The sequence below is a fragment of the Capricornis sumatraensis genome, chromosome 5 (assembly GCF_032405125.1).
Source record: "Capricornis sumatraensis isolate serow.1 chromosome 5, serow.2, whole genome shotgun sequence".
In the NCBI taxonomy this organism is placed as follows: Eukaryota; Metazoa; Chordata; class Mammalia; order Artiodactyla; family Bovidae; genus Capricornis; species Capricornis sumatraensis.
The window spans coordinates 114,759,519-114,786,545 of NC_091073.1; the positions used below are offsets into that span (position 1 = coordinate 114,759,519).

The 27,027-nt window shown below is 37.3% G+C and overlaps 1 protein-coding gene across 1 annotated transcript in view; it reads left to right on the plus strand.

The window, feature by feature from the left end:
- CNTNAP2 (contactin associated protein 2) overlaps window positions 1-27,027 on the plus strand; it is a 1,643,722-nt gene that overhangs the window by 618,627 nt on the left and 998,068 nt on the right. The window contains exon 10 of the mRNA XM_068972445.1: window positions 24,785-24,956. Coding sequence (XP_068828546.1) covers window positions 24,785-24,956 — 172 coding nt within the window. The remainder of the gene's footprint in view (window positions 1-24,784; window positions 24,957-27,027) is intronic.

Below are 27,027 nucleotides of genomic sequence, written 5' to 3' on the forward strand. Positions count from 1 at the left end.
CCTTTTTTGTATTTAGCTTTAATTTTTGTTACTTCTCAAGAATAATCAACTGATACTTATATTCTTTATGTAAGTATTTAAAGCTATCAGTTTCAGTTACAGGTCGTTTTTAGGTGCATCTTCCAACTTTGGTTATATAGTCTTTTCATTATTGTTTAGTAGTATTCAATATCTTTTAATATCCATTATGACTTTTGTTAGCCAATGTGTTAAGTTAAAGTTTTTTTTTTTTTAATTTGATGTGCATATACATAGACTTGCATTTTTTGTGTGTGATTTCTATTAAAAACACATTATAGTCAGATATATTAATTCTTGGAAATTCATTGAGAGACTTGAATTATGATTTACTCTAAAGCCAGTTTCTATAAAGGTTCTATGTTTTCTGGAGAAGACTATATTCTCTGTTGAGCACAGAATTATTTATACATCTTTAGATCTAAGAGGGCTTCCCTAGTGACTCAGGAGTAAAAGATCCACCTGCAGCACGGGAGATGCAGGAGATGTGGGTTCCATCCCTGCATCTGGAAATCCCCCTGGAGGAGGGCATGGGAACCCACTGCAGTATTCTTGCCTGAAAAATCCTATGGACAGAGGAGCCTGGTGCGCTTTAGTCCATGGGATCACAAAGAGTCAGACAAGTCTAAAGTGACAAAGCATAGCATGAGATTTAAGAACCTTGAGTGTCTAGTTTATTCATCATTATAGGACTAAACAAGATAGTTTCTTAAAATTTATGACTCATGTTTATCAGATATGTGCAAACTCAGTCTACCCCATTCTTTCCATGATTCTTTCATAAAGATCAAGTTTCTTTTTAAACTTATTTTTGAAATAAAGTGCATTTCATTTCACTGAAGAGAGGTGTCTTTGTTGGGCCATATGGCCACAGTCTGGGCTTTCCTGGTAGCGCAGCTGGTAAGGAATCAGTCTGCAATTCAGGAGATGCTGGCTCAATTCCTGGATCCGGAAGATCTCATGGAGAAGGGATAGGCCACCCACTCCAGTATTCTTGGGCTTCCCTGGTGGTTCAGATGGTAGAGAATTCGCCTGCAATGCGGGAGACCTGGGTTCAATCTCTGGGTTAGGACGATCCCCTGGAGGAGGGCATGGCAACCCACTCCAGTATTCTCACCTGCAGCATCCCCATGGCCAGAGGAGCCTGGTGGGCCACAGTGCATGGGGTCACAAGGAGCTGGACACGACTGAGGGACTAAGCACGGCACAGCACAGCACAGGGCCACACTGTGTTATAGGGAATTCCCAGCTCTAAGCTGCACCTCTCTATTGGCAGCAAGATAAGAACTAGTTAAATGAAAACGAGTGTTTGGCTGCTGTTGTTTCCTTTGCCTGTGGCAGTTGGGTGGTTCACAGCAGGGTAAAAATACTGGAAAGGTTGTGTGACCAGATGGCCACAAGATCTGGAATGCGAGAAATAGAAGTTCTAATTGATTTTGTAAAAAGAACTTTGAAAATCGCTTTAAGGCTAGTCCCAGCGTGAACCAGAACATAATTAAAGGACATAATAATATTATATAAGCAGAGCTCCGAAGTAGGAAGCAAGACTCCTCTGTGCTGTCATATAACTCGTCCATACAACAGAAAAGGCAAAATACATTCAGGGAATAAAGGAATTTGCCTACTCTCCTTCTGGCTATTCATGAAATAGATGGACCTAAACCATTCCATTTCGGAATGATTGTGTGAGTTTAATGCTTTTGGCTTCAGATAACAGAGTACTTAAATAATACTGAACTAAAAATTATCATAATTATTTCATCTAATAAGAAGCCTGCAGGGAAGGGGTTCAGGTTTGGCTAATTCTATGGCCCACTGCTACTATGCAGTCTATTTTTCACATCACCGTCCTTAATATGCTAGCCTTTGTAGTCAGGTTTTTTCCTGACATGGTTGTTCTTATACAGCTATACACAAATGCAAGGAGGAGGCTCGGTGGCCCTCACTGCCACACACATCCTTAGTGAGAAAATACGCTACCAGAATCCCCTAACAGACTTTATTTCAGATCCTGTTAGACATGGTTATGTCATAGTGACATGGAATCCTAGATAAGCAAGTATTTGACATGTTTAGACTGTATTCTGGAAAGCTGGTTTAATCTCTCAATATGAAAGAAGATTGAGAACAGTTCTTGAGTAAACAAATATGATATCCAGAAGGATATTCTAAGGAATGTTGAGTGTTGGGTTTTCTTTTCTCTATCTTTAATGTAAATAGTGGCTAATTTAGAAACTTTAGCTCTTAATAGTGCTTTTCTGCTTATTTGGAATGTGTGTGTCTATGTGTGTGCACTGAGTCATGTCTGACTCTTGGCCACACCATGGACTGTAGCCGGTCAGGCTCCTCTGTCCATGGAATATTCCAGGCAAGAATACTGGAGTGGGTTGTCATTGTCTACTCCAGGGGATCTTCCCAAGTAAGGGATCGAACCTGGGTCTCCTGCAGCTCCTGCATTGGCAGACAAGTTATTTATCAGCTGAGCCACCAGGGAAACCTTAATTTTGAATGTAAGGGTGTCTGATGTTTTGAGACACTCCACTAAGGTAAGTCACAATCTGCAGACCTTATAGTGGAGATGATCAAACACCTGTACTTTATTTGCCCTGCCCTGTTCCCTGACCCCACGGTCCAGTCAGTGCTAGAAGGAGAACCGGTTTGAGTTTGGGGGCTACTCTAGTCAGCCGAGAACCTCGGGCAAATCACATAAGCTCTGTACGCTCGTACCGTACTTTCCATTTAAGTAAGAGCATGTGTGTCGGCTGCCTGGTTTTTCTGAGCGAATTTTCTCACAGTTGCTTTTGCCAATCATGTCTTCATAATGTCTCCTTAGGAGTGTTTGTTATATTTTCCTCATATTGTTGAAACACTCAATGAAAAAGATCTGAAATCTCTGGTCAACTCATCAACCTAATTAAAAACAATTAATAAACACCTTGGCTTCCCAGGTGGCACTAGTGGTAAAGAATCTGTCCACCAATGCAGGAGACAAAAGAGACATGGGTTTGATCCCTGGGTCAGGAAGATTCCCTGAATCAGGCAATGGCAAGCCACTCCAGTATTCTTGCCTGGAAAGTTCCATGGACAGAAGAGCCTGGGGGGCTACAGTCCATGGGTTCACAAAGAGTCAGACATGACTGATCAACTGAGCAATAAACACCTATTATGCATAAGATGTCCAAATGGATAGGTCACAGTTACCTCCCTCAAGAGGATCACTGTAGATGGAGATGCAGTTATTAAACTGTACATCAATACATTAAAATACCAGACTCCTGGAGGGCACAGATGTGGAACAAAGGAAGGAACTCTTTACTGCAGTTAGGTTCTGCACAATCACTTGATTGGGTTAGAACCTCTGAACTTTAGTCTATGCAAGAGAAAAGAACACGAGAGACTTTTGATACTTTATAATCAATGATTATAAAGCTATGATTGATCTCATTTATTCCTCCTGTCTCCTTTTTGCAGCTCTTTATTTCCAGCTTCTAATTGACTATCTTCTGAACATCCCAGAGGCCCTTCAAGCTGAGCATATCAAACTCTTTATTCATTATCCCAAAACTTGACCTTTCTTACTTGTTACCAGTTGTGACTTTAGTCTTTGCCTGGGGACATTGTTTAATAAATGCTGTTTATGACTTTTTCATTTTGACCTTATCTATCCCAATTTTAAAGAGATATAGCTACAGTGTATATGCTACAATTGATTATCAGTGAATGGGTAGGTAAAAATATCCTAGGATGTTTTTAACTTTAACACTGTGGACTAAGCATCACAAAGGGGATTTAATTCAGTCCAGACGCCTTTTACTTAAATGTGGACATGTGTTAAGATATCAATATTTTTTAATCTGGAATTATATATATTATGTGGCTATGCAGTGACTTGTGTGGTCTACATTGGTATATCTCATTTGTGGTGTGATTTAACTGCTACAAATTTATGAGGATGATAATCTAGTACAGACACCATTTAATTTCCCAAGAAACTATAGCTCACCTTTCAGACTTGTTTATTTTATGTACTGCTATTGACTTTTCTTCATTTTATGTACAATGCATAGCCCAGTGAATAATAAAAAAGTATTATTACATTGACTTTAACTCTTAGCCTTTGCTTTGACTTTGCAGGAGGAGACCTTTAAATTTATGTGCTTTGAAATTCATGAAAATTGACATTTTTGCCTAACAACTTACTTTTCCACTCTCATATGCTTTTTCTCTTGACTGAATTGAGTCTTAAGTAGATTGCAGAGGCTGTTGATTACAAAATTCTCCTAGATTCACCGAACAGTGACCATGGGCTTAAAGAATGTTCTTGGTAAAATTGAAGAATGGTTGTATTCTCTCAGATATTTTCAGACAAAAATCTTAATGGACATTGTTTTCACCACTCAGTGAAAGTCACTCAGTCATGCAATGGACTGTAGTCTGCCAGGATCCTCTGTCCATGGAATTCTCCAGGAAAGAATACTGGAGTGGGTAGCTATTCCCTTCTCCAAGGGATCTTCCCAACCCAGGGGTTCAACCCAGGTCTCCCCTCTTTCTGGAATGAGCCACCATATGAGCCACTAGGAAAGTTCACCAATCAGTAATATGTTATTAACAATTATTACATTAACAGACCATATTTAGTACAAAATATTTGATCATGGCATGGTTAAAGTAATTATTTTGATCAAGTTAATCACTTCACTATTTTTTAAATTTATATGAGAGTATTATATTTTTTATTTTTATTGAAGTAAAGTTTATTTACAATGTGTTAATTTATATAGCAAAGTAATTCAGATATATATATATATATACACATTCTTTTTAAAATTATTTTCTGTTATGGTTTATCACAGGGTATTGAATATACTTCTCTGTGCTCTACAGTAGGACCTTGTTGCTTATTGATTCTCTCTAATAGTTTACATCTTCTAATCCCAACCTCCCACTCTTCCCTCCCCCCAATCCCTTCCTGTTGGCAACCATAAGTCTATTCTCTATGTTTGAATCTTTTCACTGTTAAACCCAAGTATGGTTCACTCAATATGAAGGGAAATTCAGGGCTAGTTTGTTTGCTCCAGCAGCCACTCCAGGCTTACTTATTCATGTGTGTGTACTGTGTGTGTGTATGCGTGAATGTGTGTATTTTGTTACATATTTTAGTAATATTTATTATTATGAAAGTGAAAGAAACTGTTAGGGCTCAGTCATTTCTGACACTTTGATCCTTTGCGACCCCATGAACTGTAACCCGGGCTTCCTAGGTGGCGCTAGTGGTAAAGAACTTGCCTACTGATGCTGGAGACAAGAAACAAAGGTTTGATCTCTGGGTAGGGAAGATCCCCTGGAGGAGAGCATGCAACCCACTCCAGTATTCTTGCCTAGAGAATCCCCATGGACAGAGGAGCCTGCTGGGCTACCAGTCCCTAGGGTTGCAAAGAGTTGGATATGACTAAGGCAACTCAGCACGCATGTAGGCATGGACTATAACCCACCAGGCTCCTCTGTCCATGGGATTTCTTAGGCAAGAATACTGGAGTGGGTTTCCATTTCCTTCTCCAGGGGATCTTCCCTACCCAGAGATCTAACCTGCATCTCTTGCTTTGCAGGCGGATCCTTTACAGTTTGAGTTACCAGGGAAGCCCAAATATATATTATAATCATATATATATGTATACCTATGTGTGTGTCTTTATTTTTGAGGGATGGGTGTGATATATTGTGCTGTGTGGAGAGGAACCCTGTCTCTAAACTGCATTCCTTAGCAAAGCTTTCAGTGCATGGCAAATTCCGTTATTACTGCAGCAACTTTGAGAGCAGATATAGCATCCCATCTTGAGTATTTCCCCACACACAGCCAGAGATAGACTGAAGCATTTGAAACAGCTTCCCTGCCCAGAGAAAGAAAGCTACACCCACTGTCATAGTTACAATTCTCATTTTAACATATTAATAAACAAACATTCTGCTAACCTTAGCTGGTGTGCTCTTTCCCCTGAAAGATAAATCTGATTTGGGGATGCCGACGCAGCGGATCTTCTGAACCTATGAGTGGAAACAGTTCACCAGGCTCTACGTAAAACCTGTATGATGATGAATGTGCTTTGAGAAACCATTTAAGAACAGACACTGGCTGTCCTGGCTATATTTTCACGTCCCTTTCAGCTTTTTCGTTTGGCAACATTTCATCTTACTTTTGTTTGGCTTGTATCAGAATTTTCCTCACTTTAAATGGTTATACTCAGTTGTTCCTTCCTGAATTGTATCCTAGAAACTTTTTTCCCTCACTCTTATCAGAAGTCAAGAGAAACAAATCAATCTTCTGTAATTTAGTTAAGTAATTTTACTCAATCCTATTTCTTATACGTTTGACAATTACTCTGCACCTCCAGCTTTGTTTTGAGTGATAGGATTAATGCCAAGACTTTCTCCTTCCTGAAAGTTAATAGGAAGAAAGTTTCAGCCAGTTATGTGATTTATTTTTTTTAATGGGATCAAGTTAGAAAGCCTGCTGCATGCATCTCCACAATGCAAATGGCGTCGGAACACTTGAGAGCATTAGCCTAGACTCAGCCAGTGCAAATCCGATATTCAAACTCCTTGGCAAAGCTCCCTCTGTATAGGCGCCACTTGACTGAACCATGGCCTCACTTCCTCTGTGGCTGTCTTTGCTTCTACACTTGCTTTGCTGACAAAGCGTCCATCAGTTCACATTCTACCTTATATACATTAATATATTCAGTCACAATCAGTTCAGTTCAGTCGCTCAGTCATGTCCAACTCTTTGCGACCCCTTGAATCGCAGCACACCAGGCCTCCCTGTCCATCACCAACTCCCGGAGTTCACTCAGATTCACGTCCATCGAGTCAGGGATGCCATCCAGCCATCTCATCCTCGGTCGTCCCCTTCTCCTCCTGCCCCCAATCCCTCCCAGCATCAGAGTCTTTTCCAATGAGTCAACTCTTCGCATGAGGTGGCAAAGTCCTGGAGTTTCAGCTTCAGCATCATTCCTTCCAAAGAAATCCCAGGGCTGATCTCCTTCAGAATGGACTGGTTGGATTTCCCACAATATTCCACTCTAATTGATAGGAGAGGACTCACTGAGAAAAGATTAAGGATGTCCTAACTGTTTTTAACACAGGATACCATTTTTTCCCCACTTTGGCTGCACAGCATACAAGATCTTAGTTTCCCTACCGGGTATCAAATCTGGACCACCTGTAGTGGAAGCGTGGAGTCTTGACCACTGGATCGCCAGGGAAGTCCCCCTAGGATCCCATTTTTTTCAGCATTCTGAATGGCCTTTCTGCAAGTTGCTCATATTTCCTGTGATGTACATATTATCACAATATCTATCTTATTAGTTTTTTTTTCAACCAAGAAAAATCATTATATTAAACCTTTTATTTAACTACAATGTAAGATAGGTGGTACAAATATAACTATACCCTGAAAAATTTTAAATAATATTTTCATATTCTTTACTGCAAACATAGGATTTTTTATTAGTCTTATTAAAATTTTATTAAAAATGTATTTTTTACTAGTTTATTATTTTGACAGATTAAAACCATAGGAAAGAGGATGTGTCTTATTATCTTACAATTCATTGTTAGAGCATTGAAATATTATTTGAGAGTAAATGTTACTTTATACAGGAGACCTGGATTTGATAAACGTATCATTCCCTTGAACTGTTTCTAGAAATGAGCAGTAAGTAGAACATACTATTTCCAGAAACTTTCCTTGAACTTATCAATCTTTATATTAAGTGTAGATTCCGGTCCTGTACTGGAGAGCAATGAGTGTTAATCACAGAGCAATAGGGTAGGAACGTTTTAGTTTGCTGTACCCAAGCCTGTTTATTTTTTCACACTTTTGGCTGCCTGAAGAATTATATTTTCTTTGGCACAGTTTTATAAACAAAAGAAAATATACATTGGAGACAGAATAAACATTTAAAAAATGTAAACTGTCAATATTTTACTTATGCTTCCAAAAAGCAGACGTGGGACAGATTCATTCATCAGAAGAGAGCAAACATAGTCTGCAAACCCATTTGTTGTGTGTCTTTCTAGCAGGTGGTAGGAGTTTACTCTAAATAATGGAAAACCATACTGACAATAAAACTCTTTCCACAGAGATGAATCTCAGATATTCCAGTAGACCTGCATTGAGCACTGAAAACCTTTAGACTGTGATTCACATTTTATCATTTTTCTCCTTACTCATAAAGGAACAGGCTTTATCCCTGTTTTCCCCAAAATATGACTAGGAAGGTGAAAAACTGCCAGTGTTATAGTCTTCTTTGAAGGAATTTGTCCCTTTTTAGGTATTTAGTTAAATGGCAGAATGTCTGCTTTTTATGTGTAACATTTTATATTTTTGCATTGTTACCAGAAAAAAAAAATATACATATATATATATAGGTCTCTACAGACACTTATATTTCCCTCAACTACAATTTAACCAATGCATTTATTTGAAATCAGTGTTGTTTAAAAAATTTTTTTTAATAATTTGAAGCAAGGTCTGTGAATTGTTTATCTGTATGTGGTTTGTAATATGCATTTCCAGTGCCTGTGCATAGTAAACAACAAAGTGCCTTGAAGAGGAATTTGTCTCCAAGTGAAGTTTATTGGCTCTCGGATTTATCACATGATCAGGGACAGTGGATTGGCCCACAATCTGTACCCCAAAATCTTTTTATGAGCCTGCTTCCTCCTTGGGAGGATCTGATAGTTTCTGGTTGTGTGTGGAAGGACAGAAAGGGAAGGGACCTGGGAAATCCACTGTCCAGATTGCAGTGTCTCTAGTTACCCTTCCAGTCTCACTCTCGCAAGAGCACACACGCTTCTCCACCAACGGTGGAATCCAACTGGGATTCTCAGTGTGGGCTTTCACGGGGAGTCTTTTAGGGGAGGTGGGGATAGAGGGTGAGATAGCATCTGCTTTTGCTGTCTTTCATGACTCCTTGCATCTCCAGAGGTTGAGCCTGTCTGAGGTTCAGCCCTGCAGCCTGGCTCACTTCTCTTGGGTATTTTTTTCCATAGATTTTTCCGTCGTTTTCTCTTCAGCATCTCTTTTTTCACTCCTCATCTACTTCATTCTCATTTTTTTTTTTTTAACAAATTTGGACCATTTTTGAAGTCTATATTGAACTTGTTATGATGTTGCTTCTGTTTTATGTTTTGGTTTTTGGGCTGCAAGGTGTGTGGGATTTTTGCTCCACAACCAGGGATTGAACCTGCATCCCCCTGCATTGGAAGATAAAGTCTTAACCACTGGGCCACGAGGAAAGTCCCTACTTCATTATCTTTTAAAACTTTGTTGACATCTCCCCCATCTTTCACAGAAATGTATATATGTATGACAATCTGCATATTACCAAGTTGAGGATTAGATGGGAGGGTGGGAAGACTTACAGTAATGTGTGGAGATTTCCTACATAGGCTGAGAAAGTTCAGTCTTTTATGAAAATGAAATTTATGTCTGTTAAACTTTTTTAAAACCATTTCTTTACAATTTGTCAAGGGTGCATATTTTGGATGCTTGTATTATGTTTGTAAGTTAGCACTAAAAACAAAGAAGGCAGTCCAGGGAGCTTAAGGCACTTGGTAGGAGAGAACTGAGAAAAGAAAAAAAAAGAATTATAATTAATGTGATAGAGGGCTATAATATAATTTATGCACTGTATGCTCCTGAAGCACTGAGGAAAGGGACCTAGAGTTTGGGGTAAGGAGCATCATCTGGGAAGGTTTTCTAGAGGGAGTGGTGCTTGCATTTTTTGAAAATTAGTTTATCTATTTGAATACTAGATGCACACATATTTAGAATGTTTATAACTTTCTAGTGAGTTTTGGGCTTTCCTGGTAGCTCAACTGGTAAAGAATCCACCTGCAATGCAGGAGACCCTGGTTCAATTCCTGGTTTGGGAAGATCCCCTGGAGAAGGGATAGGCTACCCACCCTAGTATTCTTGAGCCTCCCTGGTGGCTCAGCTGGTTAAGAATCAGCCTGCAATGCAGGAGACCTGGGTTTGATCCCTGGGTTGGGAAAATCCCTTGGAAAAGGGAAAGGCTATGCCCCCCAGTATTCTGGTCTGGAGGATTCTGGTCTGGACTATATAGTCCATGGGGTCGCAAAGAGTCGGACATGGCTGAGCAACTTTCAGTTTGTCTTGTAGTGAGTTTTTCCTTTGCCATTATATATTAAGCTTTTTTATCCCTCATGGTGCCTTTTCCTTCATTTGGTTTTGTTTTTCTTTTAAAATACACTTTATCCCTTTTTATCCTCCTCAGAAACAGTGTGTATTACTATATGTCAGTTTTTATTCATATGTCAGTTTTATTCACTCATTCATGTCCAATTCTTTGCAACCCCATTGACTATAGTAGCCCACCAGGCTCCTCTGTCCATGAGATTTTCCCAAGCAAGAATACTGGCGTGGGTAGTCATTCCATTCTCTATGAGATCTTCCTGATTCACGGGTTGAACCTGGGTCTGCTGCATTGCTGGTGGATTCTTTACTGACTGAACCACCAAGGGAAAAATGTACATGCATTCAGTTCATAATTTGTGTGTGTTCAATCCATTCTCAAAATGATACTATAAAGTAGATACTATTATTTTCTCTCTTTTAGAGAGGAAAAACTGTGAGGCAAAAGTTTTTAAGTAATTTAGTGAAACATAAATTGGGCAAACTAGCATAAACAATATCAAGCTCAGACACTCACTCTGGAGCCTACGTCACTTCACATATTGATACCAATACCAATATTATACAAGGTATCAATGTTTTTGGATTATATCACTAAGGTTGCTGTACTAATATCATCAGAGACACACCAGGTTTTTTAAACGTGTATTCACCTCGCTTATCATTTTCATTTCCTTTACTCTCAACTTTTCTTGGCTCCTTTGTTTCTGATATGCTTCTTAGTCGTAGTTTATTGTTTGATTAAAAAAAATCCAATGGTACATCTGTCTTTTCAATATGCAGTTCAGTGTTATAAAAATCTATTTTTGTTATTGCTATACTTGGGTATATTTCTACTATCTTCTTTTGCTTTTGGTCCTACTTTTTCTATGTTCTGTTTTTTCTCTCATTCTTCCTTCCTTTGGCTGCATCAGTATTTTTTTAAAATATTTATCTCCCCACCACTAAATGCAATGTTTATACATATATATGTATTTAGTATTTCCTATTTTAGGGATTATCTTTATAATTTTAAGTGACTATTTAAAAAAGTCAAAAGGAACTTAACATTTTGATCTTTCTCCTGAGCTATGAAAGAAACATGATATTACTTGGGCTGCCATAATAGGATACCACATGCTGGGTGGCTTAAGCAACAAAAATTTTATTTTCTCCTAGTCCTGGAGGCTGGAAGTCCAAGATCAGGGTGACAAGGTTGGCTTCTACTGAGGACTGTCTTCACAGCTTGCAGATGGCTGACTTCTTACCACATCCTCACACGGCTTTTCCTCTGGGCACATGGGAGAGAGAGAACTCTGGGTCTGCCGCACTTCTCATGAGGACACCAGTCCTATGGGACTGGGGCCCACTCTCATGACCTCATTTAACCGTAATTACCTCCTAAAGGCCCCATCTCCAAAAACAGTTGCATCGGAGGTTGGGGCTTTAACATATAAATTGGGGGAAGGGAATACAATTCAGTCCATGACACTTGGTTTAACATAAATGTGATTATCTCCTTCCATCCTGTATTCTCCTTTGCTCTTACAACCTAGTTCTCCCTCTTTTTGAACTTCAATAGTATCATTATTATCATTTTATGTTTATGTCATTATTGTATTTTCAGGTTTTGTCTTGTTTGTCAGCTTTTTCTCTTGCTGTGCCTTCCTGTTCTCCTCTTTCTGGATGTGTGTTCCCTTCAACACACATTCTTTAGTTTTAATGTTGGTAACCTGCTTCGATTTTGTTGCTGTGAAAATGTCTTAATTTCTTTCTTTCTTGTGTGATAGTTTAGCTTGATGTGCAATTCTAGATTTGAATTTTATTTTCTTTAGACATTTTCAATATCTTATTCTACTGCATTCTACCTTTTTTCCTCCTTGTTAATAAGCTTTCCTGTCTGCTTTCACATTGTTCCTTAGGAGTCATCTCTCTTCTCTTTTGCTGTTTGTATGCTTCTTGGTGATTTGCTCTTACGTTTTTCTGTGTAAGACTGATTTTTTTTTTCTGATTGCATAAACTGTCATTTTATTAATAATAATTGAATTTGCTTCTATTTTCCCATAAGATCCATCAGTCTATCCCTTCTTTGTCACATCTTAATTCATGAAATTAAAAAAGTACTTGATCCTTGGAGGGAAAACCATGACAAAGCCAGACAGTATGTTAAAAGGCAGAGACATCACTTTGTCGACAAAGTGACACTAGATGTCCATTATAAAGACTGATTTCTTAAAAATATTTTGTTTGGGAATTATAGTCCTCCCTGAGTCTAAAGTTTTAGTCAGTTCTGGAAAACCCTTAGACATTCTGTCTTTGAATTCTTTCTCCATAATTCTCTCTTTTCTCTCCTTCTGAAATGTTAATAAAATGTTAGACCTCATTTCATCCTCCACATGTTAATATTTATATTTAATATTTTTAATCACTTTTTCTTCTACACTAGCTGTTCAGTCTTTCAATTCACAAATACACACTATAGTTTTGTCTCATCTGCCTAACGTAACTGATGAAGTTTTTAATTTCAGTAATGAATTTTTATTCTTGGAGGAAGTATTTATTTATCAAATATGACAGGTTCTATTTGATACTAACTCATTACTTTCTTATATATTTTGTTCCACCTTTTATTTTTTTAAGTGATTTTTGAGTACTTTACCATATTGTCAATCCTAAAAGTTATCTGAAATCCATAGCGGTCAAATTTTTCTCTGTGGTGTTTCTTTTGAATCATTTTCAGTATGCATCTTCTCAAATATTTTATGCTAATGTGCATAGATTATGTATTTAAATTGCTCTGGCTTTTATCTTCAGGAATCCTGTGGTTCCAGGGTCAATCCTGAGAGAATTTATGCTTCCTTCAAAATATAACAGTTGAGAACTACTTCTTGTATTTTAATTTCTTGGCTTGGGGGTTATACCGTCTCGCCATTGTAAATTTGAAAGCAATTTTGTTGAGCAAACCTGTGGCTTATGAATTCTCAGAAAGTAGTATCTTTTCTGTAGGTCAGTAGAAGAGAGACAAATTTCCTTGTCACATTTCTTTGCTGACTAGTGAATTTTTCTCCAATATCTGTTTCAGCTGAGATTTTAGCATTTTTAGGCTTTATGTTCTAGTGTCTCTGGCAAGGGGAGGGGTGTTGTTATTCCTTACACAAGTCCAACACTTGATTTCTAATTCTGCTTGGCCTTTAAAATCTAAACCTTTGTATTACAAAGATTAGCAAATACCTTCTGAAAGGTATTTGAAACCCCCCCCCCCCCACCACCACCACCCAAAGCTTCTCCTACCTTATTGGATATATAAAAATATAATTTAAAAGGATGTGTGTTACATTTCATCTGGCATTTCTATGTGTTTTGAACTGAAAAAGCTTCAGGCTCCTCACATTACCATATCATAGAAAATGGAATTATCTGGAGATTATTTACTTTTATCTCTTTCCTAAATATTCTATAATAAGTTATTCTTAAGTGTTAAATGTTATTAAATAAATTATCTCATAGCAGAGAGTTTCTGTTATGATAAAAAACATTGAGATGTGGTAAAAATTTTACAAATGAAGTTATATGGAACAAGTCTTTCTTTTTATGTAACTTATAATAGATAGTGTCAGCATTTTGGGGAAAATTATCACTTTTAGAGAGTACTGAATTAGTGAAATTTGAAGCTTCTGAAAAGTATTTTACCTTAAGACTCTAATGTCAGACTTCATTGATGAACATGGAAACATTCTCACAACTGAAGAAAAGCATCATTATTGTACAGAATACAGAAGGTTGAAGTCTCAATCACATCACAAGTAATAACATCGTCATTATCAGCAACAATCATGACAACAAAGCAGAAGGGAAGAGGGAGGAAAAGGATGGGTTACGGACTCCTATTTTCAGCCAAGCACCCTTCTAAGCACCAAAGCCAGAAGAGGCTGAAAAATGTTTTCAGGTTGACAAAGGCAAGAGCTAGTCTTACAAATGAAGCACTTCCTGCCTATCCAATTTCAAAGTAACTTCTGAAATAAATCTTTACAATCTGGTTTTGTATGAACCGTTAAATTCCAGAACATTAAATATAGTCATATTAGTAGCATGCCAAAGCCAAGTAGAAATTATATTTGATTCCTTAGTATGTTGGACTATACATATTATTGTAACGTGGATAGTTGTGACTCTAATTTATATTCCTATTTTCCTTTTCCCTGGGCAAAAATACTAATAAGCAAAAACAGTCTTCTCCCTTCAAAATAGGACCATTTAATAAGAATGAGGAGAATCTAATTCTAATTTTCTTTAGCAAATAAAACAAGTCTCTCAAATATTAAAATGTTTTTGAATGTGAGAAACTGCCATGTTTCTTAATCAAAGCCGTACAGTTAATAGGCTCCTAATGAAACTGGGAGAGTTGCAATTCAGTTCAGTTCAGTTGCTCAGTCGTGTCCGACTATTTGCAACACCATGGACTGCAGCATGCCCGGCTTCCCTGTCCATCACCAACTTCCTGAGCTTGCTCAAACTCACGTCCATTGAGTCAGTGATGCCATCCAATCATCTCATTCTCTGTCGTCTCCTTCTCCTCCTATCTTCAATCTTTCCCAGCATCAGGGTCTTTTCCAGTGAGTCAGTTCTTACATCAGGTAGCCAAAGTATTGGAGTTTCAGCTTCAACATTAGTCTTTCCAATGAATATTCAGGACTGATTTCCTTCAGAATTAACTGGTTTATCTCCTTGCAGCCCAAAGGACTCTCAAGAGTCTTCTCCAACACCACAGTTCAAAAGCATCGATTTTTCGGGGCTCAGTTTTCTTTATAGTCCAACTCTCACATCCATACATGACTACTAGAAAAACCATGGCTTTGACTAGACAGACGTTTGTTGGCAAAGTAATGTCTCTGCTTTTTAATCTGCTGTCTAGGTTGGTCATAGCTTTTCTTCCAAGAACCAACCGTCTTTTAATTTCATGGCTGCAGTCACCTTCTGCAGTGATTTGGAACCCAAGGAAATAAATTATGTCACTGTTTCCATTGTTTCCCCATCTATTTGCCATGAACTGATGGGACTGGAAGCCATAATCTTAGTTTTCTGAATGTTGAGCTTTAAGCCAGCCCTTTTACTCTCTTCTTTCACTTTCATTGTCACTCTCTTCTTTCACTTTCATCAAGAGGCTTTTGAGTTCCTCTTCACTTTCTGCCATAAGAGTGGTGCCATCTGCATATCTGAGGTTATTGATATTTCTCCCAGCAATCTTGATTCCAGCTTGTGCTTCCTCCAGCCTGGCATTTTGCACGATGTACTCTGTGTATAAGTTAAATAATGAGGGTGACAATATACAGCCTTAACATACTCCTTTCTCAATTTGGAACCAGTCTGTTATTCCATGTCCCATTCTAGGTGTTGCTTCTTGACCTGCATACAGATTTCTCAGGATTATTTTACTAAACTATGTACATGTATATTAAAACACAATGTTGTACACCCTAAATATACACAATTTAATTTTAAAAAATACATTAAGCAAAAGGCAAGTGACCTGCTCAAGGCATAACTGTGTAACTGAATACATGCAGGATTGGGTCAGCAACCAGTTCTGCTGTTCTGAAGCCCATATGCCTGACCACTTAGATCATATTTTCAAAATATTGTATAATTCCATAGACATCACCAAACAACTTGCACAGAAGAATCAAGAAGGCAATATTATTTTATTTTGTGAATATATGAATGTTCTTGTCTATTTTATATGTTACATACACTAACAGTATGGTCATATAGAATTAAAGTTATCAACTATAAAGTCTTTTGTTTTGCATTTTGCACTCTCTATATATGAATACACAGCTATGTTTTTTAAAAGATCACTTAACATTTACAAAATGGCATAGGGGTTTCCCTGGTGGCCCAGTGACTGAGACTCCATGCTCCTACTGCAGGTGGCCTGGGGTCCATCCCAGGTCAGGAAACTGGATCCCACATGCTGCAACTAAGAGTTCACAGGCTGCAATGAAGCTCCAGAACAGCCAAATAAATAAATTAAATAAATATTAAAAAGGCATGAGTTAAATTATTCAGTTTGGTAATTCTGCTCTTCTTTTTATGGTGGCCCCAGGGCAGAAATGGCTTTTTAAATCATATTGTACAATTTGATTTGCAAATTGCTAACTATCCCAGTTTGTCCAGATAGCTAGTGTGTTTCTCTGATTTCCTGTTGTTTTCCTATGTTCTTGTAATTTTCTTCATGATTATTAAAACACACTCTGAAATATGTCCTCTATCTTCTAAATTTAAGCTAATTTGGTATAAATACATTTTATATTTGTTATAAGTATTATATGAAAATAGGAGGAGAGACTCATAGATAATTTTATTTGAAAAATTTTGATCCTTCTGAGCCAATAAAGTTTTGATAAAGTGTTTTTTAATATATTGATACTAATGTTTGTATAGTTTTAATATTCTAATATATACATATTTTAAATTAATCTACTTGTAATTTCATAATAAATTTTATGAAATTAATTTTAATTACAGAAAATCAAACTAATGCATACTATTTTTAAAATAATTAAAATTTTATTTTCATAATATATGACACCATATTTTATACATCACTATAAATACACTTTGCACTTGGAAAACCAGAATATTAGAGAGAAAGAAAGACCTTAGAAATTATTTTAAAATCTTGCTAATTCATTTTATCAAATAAAGGCTCCTAATCAAGTTATGGCTTCCCTGGTGGGTCAGATGATAAAAAATCTGCCTGCAATGCAGGAGATGCAGGTTCGATCACTGGGTTGGGAAGATTCCTTGGATACACACACACACACACACACACATATACACGGGCATTTTTTAAGCACTTTCTTTGTAGTTATGTTCTTACTAATTCTTAACCTCCTGTGCTAGAGCATTAGACATTTTCCTATTTTATAGATAAAGAAAAAAGAAAGAGAGCACTTAGTTAATTTGCTCAAGGGGAAAAAATTGATAGAGACAAAATTCTTAATATTATATCTACTATTCATTTATTATAAATAAACAGTAGATAAACATAAAGCAATAAATATAAATGACACACTAAATTTTAAAAAGGCAACAGACTGTATTAAATAATTTATATAATTAAAATTAACTCATAAAAATTACCTCCAAAGATGTTAGCCTTTCACTCGTGTGCCACTGTTTTATAATGGGATGCTAGGATCGCTGTGCTTTTTGCTCTCCCATATGTTGTGTTCTATCTTTTTATTAATTTTAAAATTAATTTTTATTGGAGTATAGTTGCTTTACAATGTTGTGTTCATTTTTACTGTACAGCAAAATGAATCAGCTATACATATACATGTATCCATTCTGGTCACCATGGGGCCTTAAGCTGAGTTGCCTGTTCTATACAGTATGTTCTCATTAGGTATCTACTTCATACATAGTATGAGTAATAGTGTTCTCTTTAAACAATGCAATTTGTGATCCATACTCATTTCTCCAGTTTCCCATTGATCTAAATGGTAAACCTAAGTCAAGCCCCGCCTTTTGTAATTTGGATTCTGTGATCTTTGATATTGTTACACATTCCTTCACTTCCTGGATACCACTCCTTGGGTTTTCTCTTGCCTCTTTCTTTCTTGGTTTTCTTCACTAGTTTGTTTTCTTGCTTCTCCCCATGACATGTAGATGATTTTTTGAGTTCCAGCCTTGAATTTCTTTGCTTAGCACACTATACAATTTCTTTATGCAGTCTCTTCCACCTTCATTACATAGTGACTGAAAAAAATCACTTCCAAATTCTGACCCCTCTCCCGATGTCTGGATATTAATATCAACCTCTGGATTGAATATTTTATCTTTGATATCATAGTGATACTTCAGACTTGAAAAGGCTAGCTTTGAACTCATCAGAACCACCCACCATTTCTCCTCCCCTTTCATCCCACTCCTTAAAGACCAGATGCTTTTCCTGCATCTTCTTTTTCATGAAGGCAAAAGCATCCATCTAGCTGCTCACCCAGAAATCTGCCAGTCTAGACACCTTTCTCTGTGCAGTGCTCATATCCAGGAGATCAGTCAGTTCTGTCATATCTTCCTATGAAATATTTTTCACCCATCCCCTCTACATCAGCTTTATTGACATACTTTAGATAAAGACATTGGAATTTGTCCAATGATTCTCTTGTAAAGCAACCCTCACCTCCAGTTTCCCTCTGCCAGCTTATTCTGATAAGATAAGCTTATTCCTATCTTCACCAGGAGAAAAATAACATAAAACAAATTATTTCCATGCTCAAAATTCTTCAATGATTTTTTGTTCATTCAATAGACAATAGTCGAGCCTCTATTATGTAAGAGATCTAGGAGTTTATATCCCAGAACGAAGAGTGAAAACAATAAGCAAACATATGGTATGCAATGTGGTGGTGAGTTATGAAAAAATGAATCAGATAAGGGGATAGAGTGTCAAAGGGATGGGAGAATATTCTCTAACTGGTGATCAGAGAAGGCCTCTCTGATAAAGTGACTGAAATAGAGTCTTGAAGGAAGTGAAGATGCAAGGTTAGATATCACCTCATTCCAGGATAAAAATTCGAACATATTCACTCACTTGATCATTCACCTAACAAGTATAGAAGGATCCATCAAAGTCTTAAAATGGAGATTATATTATGTTATAAAGTGGAGCTTCAATCTGTTGAAAAATAATTTATTTCCAAATACTTTGTATCTTGGGATACAAAGTGATCAAGACACTTTGCATCTTGATCATCTCCCATGTATACCATCAGTTCAGTACAGTTCAGTCGCTCAGCCGTGTCTGACTCTTTGCGACCCCAGGAATCGCAGCACACAAGGCCTCCCTGTCCATCACCAACTCCCGGAGTTCACTCAGACTCACGTCCATCGAGTCCATGATGCCATCCAGCTGTCTCATCCTCTGTCGTCCCCTTCTCCTCCTGCCCCCAATCCCTCCCAGCATCAGTCTTTCCCAATGAGTCAACTCTTCGCATGAGGTGGCCAAAGTACTGGAGTTTCAGCTTTAGCATCATTCCTTCCAAAGAAATCCCAGGGCTGATCTCCTTCAGAATGGACTGGTTGGATCTCCTTACAGTCCAACGGACCCTCAAGAGTCTTCTCCAACACCACAGTTCAAAAGCATCAATTCTTCGGCACTCAGCCTTCTTCACAGTCCAACTCTCACATCCATACATGACCACAGGAAAAACCATATCCTTGACTAGACGGACCTTAGTCGGCAAAGTGTTGTCTCTGCTTTTGAATATACTATCTAGGTTGGTCATAAGTTTTCTTCCAAGGAGTAAGGGTCTTTTAATTTCATGGCTGCAGTCATCATCTGCAGTGATTTTGGAGCCCAAAAAAAATAAAGCCTGACACTGTTTCCACTGTTTCCCCATCTATTTCCCATGAAGTGATGGGACCAGATGCCATGATCTTCGTTTTCTGAATCTTGAGCTTTAAGCCAACTTTTTCACTCTCCACTTTCACTTTCATCAAGAGGCTTTTTAGTTCCTGTTCACTTTCTGCCATAAGGGTGGTGTCATCTGCATATCTGAGGTTATTGATATTTCTCCCGGCAATCTTGATTCCACCTTGTGTGTCTTCCAGTTCAGCGTTTCTCATGATGTACTCTTTCTCATGATGTATACAAGCTATGTATACCATAGCTTGTTTTAATATAAGTAGGTTGGTAATTTTTATCATATGTGGGGTTTTCTCAACAAATACTTTTTTAATTCATAGAGAAATAAGACAGTACAATTGATGTCATGAAACTATTACACTAAAGAGGAAAAAGATACATTCAGAACCACACACACGTAAGTAAACAAACCAGTCCAGATAAATACAAATTGTGACAGATTCTATGACAAGAAATAAGTTGCTGAGGAACTTGAATGAGAAAATGGATAGAATAATTTTAAGTACCATGGTTTTTGAAGTGGTCACCTCTCAGAAGGGGATATTTGAACTGACCTGAATCATAAGTCAGCCATGAAAAATGCAAAGAGGAAGAAAATTCCAGGTAGAACGGGCTTGGTTTTCCTGAAGCACAGACAAGAGAATGGGATGGCTGAAGCATAGTGAGCAAGAATAGACAGCTTTTTTAAAAAAAAATTATAGTTGTATTAGTTTCCAGCATATATCAGTGTGATTCAGATTTTTTTGAGGAGGTTAAGAATGGACATCTTTTAGCATTTAATTAGAGCACTAACAAAGAAGACACTGATTGCTTCTGGGTGTAATCCTTCTGCGGATCATCTTCAGTGGATGGTAGGAACCGCCTCTATGTCGACCATATACACAGTTCCATCTAGATTTATTTCTATATCTATCTGTATATACTGAAAACCACAAGTGCACACTATAAATTCCAATCTAAACCCATAGGACCCACTCAAGATCTCCCAATTTTCATTTGTACCCTCCTTTCCTGCCAGTGTGAACCTGGCTCCCACTCTCTTCAATATATTTATTTGTTCGCTCCATCAGTCTGTATTGCAGTCAGTCTCCTGGCCATGCCAGGTGGGTGTGTGTTTGGCTGGCTGCAGACATTAGCCACCACTGGGCTCACTCCTGGCTCACTCTAACACACTGCTTGTTTGGCCCCAACCTCCACCAGGGTGAATTATTTAGAAAGATTTGGTAAACAGTAGAGATTAGTAGAAATTTTGCACAAGATTATACTGAAAGGAAGACACTAAATGGTTTTGAGCATCTTTACAGCATTTCACTAGCCTTTCTCAACCTCCTAAACATCCCTACTTTAAAATAAGTATAGCGTCATGCAGGTGTGTATTTCCAGACATGTAAAATATTCAACCTGTTGCCTGTTATTTGTTTTTTTGTTCCATCAAGTAAACATTATAGTTTAAAACTTAAATAGGCATTTGAATGTCAAAACAAATATCAGCATATTTTTCACTAATGTATATCTGAGTTAAAATTTTAAAACTGTGAAAATGCACGTGTTTGTTTTGTCAATGAGAATAGCAAAATGTTGAGCTTTAAATCAGGTATAAAGGTTTTATATGCTAAGTCTTAAGATGGAAATTTCAGACATACCAGTAAGGTAACGTAATGGCCCAGCTCACTGATAGACGCAATTGAGAATGACGCAGTTAAAATTTACCGTGGGGATTACAACATATTGTCAGATCATAGAACCCAATAACAACAACCAATATAGAAACATTACATTTTTTATTTCAAATCCATAGATGTAGTAAATTTACGCTCTAAGCTGAAACAAATGACTTTTTTTACTATATATAATTTTTATAATAATTTATCAAATTTTAATTGAGTTTGACCCTCTATCCATTTTATATCTATTCATTTCTGAACCTCACTATCCCAGATGCATTTTTTTTTTCCTCCAAACAACCCTGCTATTAATCTACTATGTTAAATCCTGAACTTTAGGGTACTCATTGAAAGAATCACAGATACTATTGCATTAGGATTTTTACTGAAATTATATTTGACATAAAGGGAACTAATACAGAAAATAAATAATATGCTGTCCTTCATTTCAAGGAGAGGGGATTGGGCTAGAGTATCAAATTTCCAGTATCAGAGACAGCATCTTGAAGCCATTGCCAACTATAAGGGAGTGGTCAATATTCTACTAGTACACGTCTCTTAAAAACTTGTAGGATACCTATAAATGTAATTAAGCTTTACTCCATTAAACAAAAGCCTTATCTACACTTTCATACAGATAAGTTTTTTTTTTTTTCTTTTTTAACATTGGGCTTCTGCTAATATGCTGAGGAAGATAATTTTTAGAATCTTCATTGTTTAAATCAGGGGCTCGGTAAGACACACCACTAAGCTACATAGAGGTTCTTTTGTCTGAATGAATGGTTCTTGGAAGCATTGTCTAATATATGTTGGAGGTCTTAATATGGATTTTATAGTCACACCTCATTATCATCTTTAGATCACATTTTCCTGGTGGTTGAAATTTGCCTTGAAGAGATTTCTTAAGTTTTGCATTGTTCAACATCTGGAGAGACTGAAGTTTAAGAAAATATTTTATGTTCAGATCCATTAAGACCTGGCTTCCTCATATTTGACAGTTTTCCTCTCCTTTTCCTCTATAAGCAGAAAGAAGGTGCCAGAATACTATACACAGAAATATCCTCAGCTAATGATAAAGTTCATTAAGTGCAGTGATTTACTTTCAATATTATCACAGCGTTGCTGAACTTTCCACAGTAAGTTCCACTGCAACACAGTAAGGATCCAGCTTTCTTCCATTTCTGAGAACACTGTTTCCTCACCTTTCTTTCAGCCATTACTGATAACCTCTTCAAGAGCAATAAGTCTTCATGGCTACATTTTAATGGACATGTAGAAGTTTGTACTACAAGTATTTTCTCATAGAATGTATCTCATGTAGGAAAACGAAAGGACTTGATAACTTCAAACTCCAAAATTCACCAGGAGTAAACAACATTGTGATGAGTAACTGATGAAGTCTTGTTTTATGAACTTAACCATACCCATCCCATAGTGATCTGTGTGTTACACAGCTGCCTTGCTTCAGAGAAGATCTTGTTCTCACAATACATCTACCCATTTTGGAATACTTCAAAGCGAGTGTGGATATTTAGAGACTTCAAGGGTTCAAAAACCAGAATCAAGTGATCATCTTGTTAAGAATAGTCAATAAAGTTACAGCTGGATGTTTTTTCTCTGCTAAGTTTAGACATTAAACCCCATTCAATTTTATCTTGATTAGACAGATTGAAAATCATATGTATGCACACAGTTAGTCTAAATAGACAACTTAGCTAAGATCAGCAATTTTCTGAGGGGATTAAGTCAGTGCAAATGGGGGAAAAAAGTGACTCAGACAAGAAAGAAGAAGAAGAAAAAAGAATATCATATGTTTGACATTGAAATAGAGCCTGATATTTATTTTTAACTCAAGAAATTTACTTAAGTGTAGCCTTATTTTTAGTTAGTACTGTGTTGATAGAAAATGATTGTGTACACTCCTGTGATTAACCCTTAAAGAGAAATCAATTGATTATCATTAGGTTTTAATTATGTAACCCATTATTAAAGAGAGATTTCTTTTACTTTAAAACACTGTTACTAGTCGAACAAAAAAGGACATTTTAAAAATCACTTAATGGGCAATTTCTGAAAAAGTTTTTATTGAAAATTCCCTTTTATCCAATTAATGGCACATCTTGATACCAAAGTCACTCAGTCGTGCCCAACTCTTTGTGATCCCATGGACTATACAGTGCCTCAGCTGGAAAAGAATCTGCCTGCAAATGCAGGATACCTGGGTTCGATCCCTGGGTTGGGAAGATCCCTTGGAGAAGGGAAAGGCTACTCACTCCAGTATTCTGGCCTGGAAAATTCCATTGACTGTATAGTCCACGGGGTTTCAAAGAGCTGGACACGACTTAGCGACTTTCACTTCATTTGATACCAGCCACTTTGTATAAATTATTATTTTTTTGCTGTAAATATAATATTAGATGGAAAAGATTGCCAGTAACTTGAGATTTTTAAGCAGAAAAATACTATCATTTAAGTTTGCTCTGGTAGGTGAATTTTGTATGGGGACAATATGAAAAGTAGCTTTGGGGGACTATGGAGATGTTTAATGGGATCAAGAAGATTTATTCCATATGGTTTTTTATTCCACAGATTTTTTATACATAACATGTATTACAATTTTTCTATTGAAAAGGCATAAGGCAATTGATTTTTTATGCTATTTTAAAGTTACTTTGCAATAAGATTTTGAAAAAGTTTCTAATCTCAGCCTTGGCGTATGCATGTTCTACTCCATGATAGAACCAATAGTTTCTAATCCTCATAGAAATTTTCTCTTCTTGCCTTGTTATTCATCTTTTTAAAACTTTAGTTTTACTTCTTATCACTTTTGCTCCCTATATCATAGTAGGTACCTTACCTGAGATGGATATTCAGAGCAGGGTAACTGACCCTTATGCCTAAATTTATCTTCTTATGTTTCTTTGGGTTTTATAAATTGAGAAATTATTTGTAATGCAAATATCTCCTTGGATTGAGTTAGATATTAATTCATAAAAGAAGCCCACCTTAGTTGGTAACAGTAAGTTTTAACTTCTTGACATCTGAATAACAGGCCTCTAACAAATTAAGAAAATAGAAGTAAATATTGACGATATAAAAGAAAGATGGTTGGACAGCTGGGAAAGGTCTAAAATTGTACCTCCTGATCTCTGAAGACAGAGTCAGATGAGGAAGTATAGCAATGAACAGAGGGACAGAGAGATTTGACAGGGTGAAAAAGATGTCAAAAGAGAAAATGCGAAGGATGCTAGACCCCAGAGACAAACATTCACCTAGGTTCAACCCTCACACCTTCCCCTGAAATAATACCGTTTTCTCAAAAGAATTCATTCTTCCCCATTGAATACAACATGAGTAGAATCAACAAAACACAGCAGTTGGATGTGATGGCTGTGGTCAGGGAAAACCACCCAGAGGAATTTTAGTGAAGCATGCCGCACACAGAATTGAACACTCCCATTTTTTTCTCTCGCACAGGTTATCTGAACCAGATGAATAACTCAAGCCACGCTGTCCTTCAGCCTTCATTCCAAGGATGCATGCAGCTCATTCAAGTGGATGATCAACTCGTAAATTTATCCGAAGTGGCGCAAAGGAGGCCTGGAAGTTTTGCGAATGTCAGCATTGACATGTGTGCCATCATAGACAGGTAAGTGGTGTGTCTTCCTACCTCAAATTGCCAAACTTTCAAAATTCATGTTTTTGTTGTAGGACAAGTTAAACTCTGAAATGTACAACCCTGTATGGGGCAAGGTGGCAGGAGCCATTGGCCATGCCTGTGGTATATGTTTGTGATATTAGAACTGATGTTTATATCAGGGCATGGTTATATACGACAGTCTATGATGTCATATTAATCCATTCAACCCTCCTTGGTGAATGTGATCATTTTGCATTTAGTTTTGCAAGTGACAGCTGGAAATGGAATTCAGTTTATTTTTAAATAAACTATGCATATAAACTAGAGAAGGCGATGGCACCCCCACTCCAGTACTCTTGCCTGGCAAATCCCATGGACAGAGGAGCCTGGTCAGCTGCAGTCCATAGGGTTGCTAGGAGTTGGACACGACTCAGCGACTTCACTTTCACTTTTCCCTTTCATGCATTGGAGAAGGAAATGGCAACCCACTCCATGGTTCTTGCCTAGAGAATCCCAGGGACAGGGGAGCCTGGTGGGCTGCTGTCTATGGGGTCGCACAGAGTCGGACACGACTGAAGCGACTTAGCAGCAGCAGCAGCATGCGTATAAACTATGACCACAGCAGAAATGTCCCCCTTCTCTTTGTCTTGGTCAGGACTTATCTTCAGTGTATGATCCCATATAAAGCCCCCTCTTAGAGGAAAGGAAATGTTGAAAATTATTGGCAGGCAATATGGGGATTTATTGAAATAGGATATTTAATGTAGTTGAGTCTGCTTATAAAGTAGACTTAGTGAAATATAACAAGATCTCATCCTTATGAAGTGAAGTCGCTCAGTTGTGTCCGACTCTTTGCGACCCCATGGACAGCAGCCTGCACCAAGCTCCTCCGTCTATGGGATTTTCTAGGCAAGAGTACTGGACTGTCTTGCTATCTCATCCTTATAAGTTTTTACAAATCTGGGGGCAGGGGGAGACTTTTTATAAAAACTTAGCTGACCTCTTACATGGTGGAAAGATACAACTTTTATATGAAATATTATGGCAGCATTACATATACTACCATAACATACTTCTAAGAAGTTCCTTTTATTCCAACATGAAAATATTTCATTTTGAGATGTATTTCCCACAAAAAAACTACATCTAACTATGGATTGAATTTAACCTGGTGGATTTAGGTGATGATCTATCCTATTTTCAAATCTTTTATGAGAGGATTATCTTTTTCTGAAAAAAATTTTAATTAATTTTATATTTTGAAAATTAAAGTTCCATAAGTCTCAGTCTGTCCCCAAGAAAATATAGATCTTAAGTCTCTTCTAACCTTACTTCACTCTTGAGAGTCCCTTGGACTGTAAGGAGATCCAACCAGTCCATTCTGAAGGAGATCACCCCTGGGTGTTCTTTGGAAGGAATGATGCTAAAGCTGAAACTCCAGCACTTTGGCCACCTCATGCGAAGAGTTGATTCATTGGAAAAGACTGATGCTGGGAGGGATTGGGGGCAGGAGGAAAAGAGGACGACAGAGGATGAGATGGCTGGATGGCATCACTGACTCGATGGACGTGAGTTTGAATGAAGTCCGGGAGTTGATGATGGACAGGGAGGCCTGGCATGCTGTGATTCATGGGGTCACAAAGAGTCGGACACGATTGAGCAACTGAACTGAACTGAACTGAAACTTACTTCATTTAATAGGAGATCCTTGGGGAAGCCATATAGAGACATAAAATGAATCTTAAAAATATATAAAATAATCAATTATGAAATAAGCTTGCTTTATATAGTCTTAATCAAGTAGTATTCATGTGAATGATAAATTAGAGTTTATGATGTCTGTAGAATGTAAATTTTTAAAGCTTTAATATGTTTATAATAAGGCATAGCATAGTGCTTGTTTTTATTGCATTTATGCAAATATAGGTACTTATAGCCTAAACCATTTATACTTAAACAGAGCAACAAACAATTTTAATAAAAATATACTCCTAATTTTTGAACCATCAATAATGTAATAGTTGTTATTTCTGCCTAAAGCAAGTGGTGGTAATAATCACAAAAACTGAAAAATGCATGT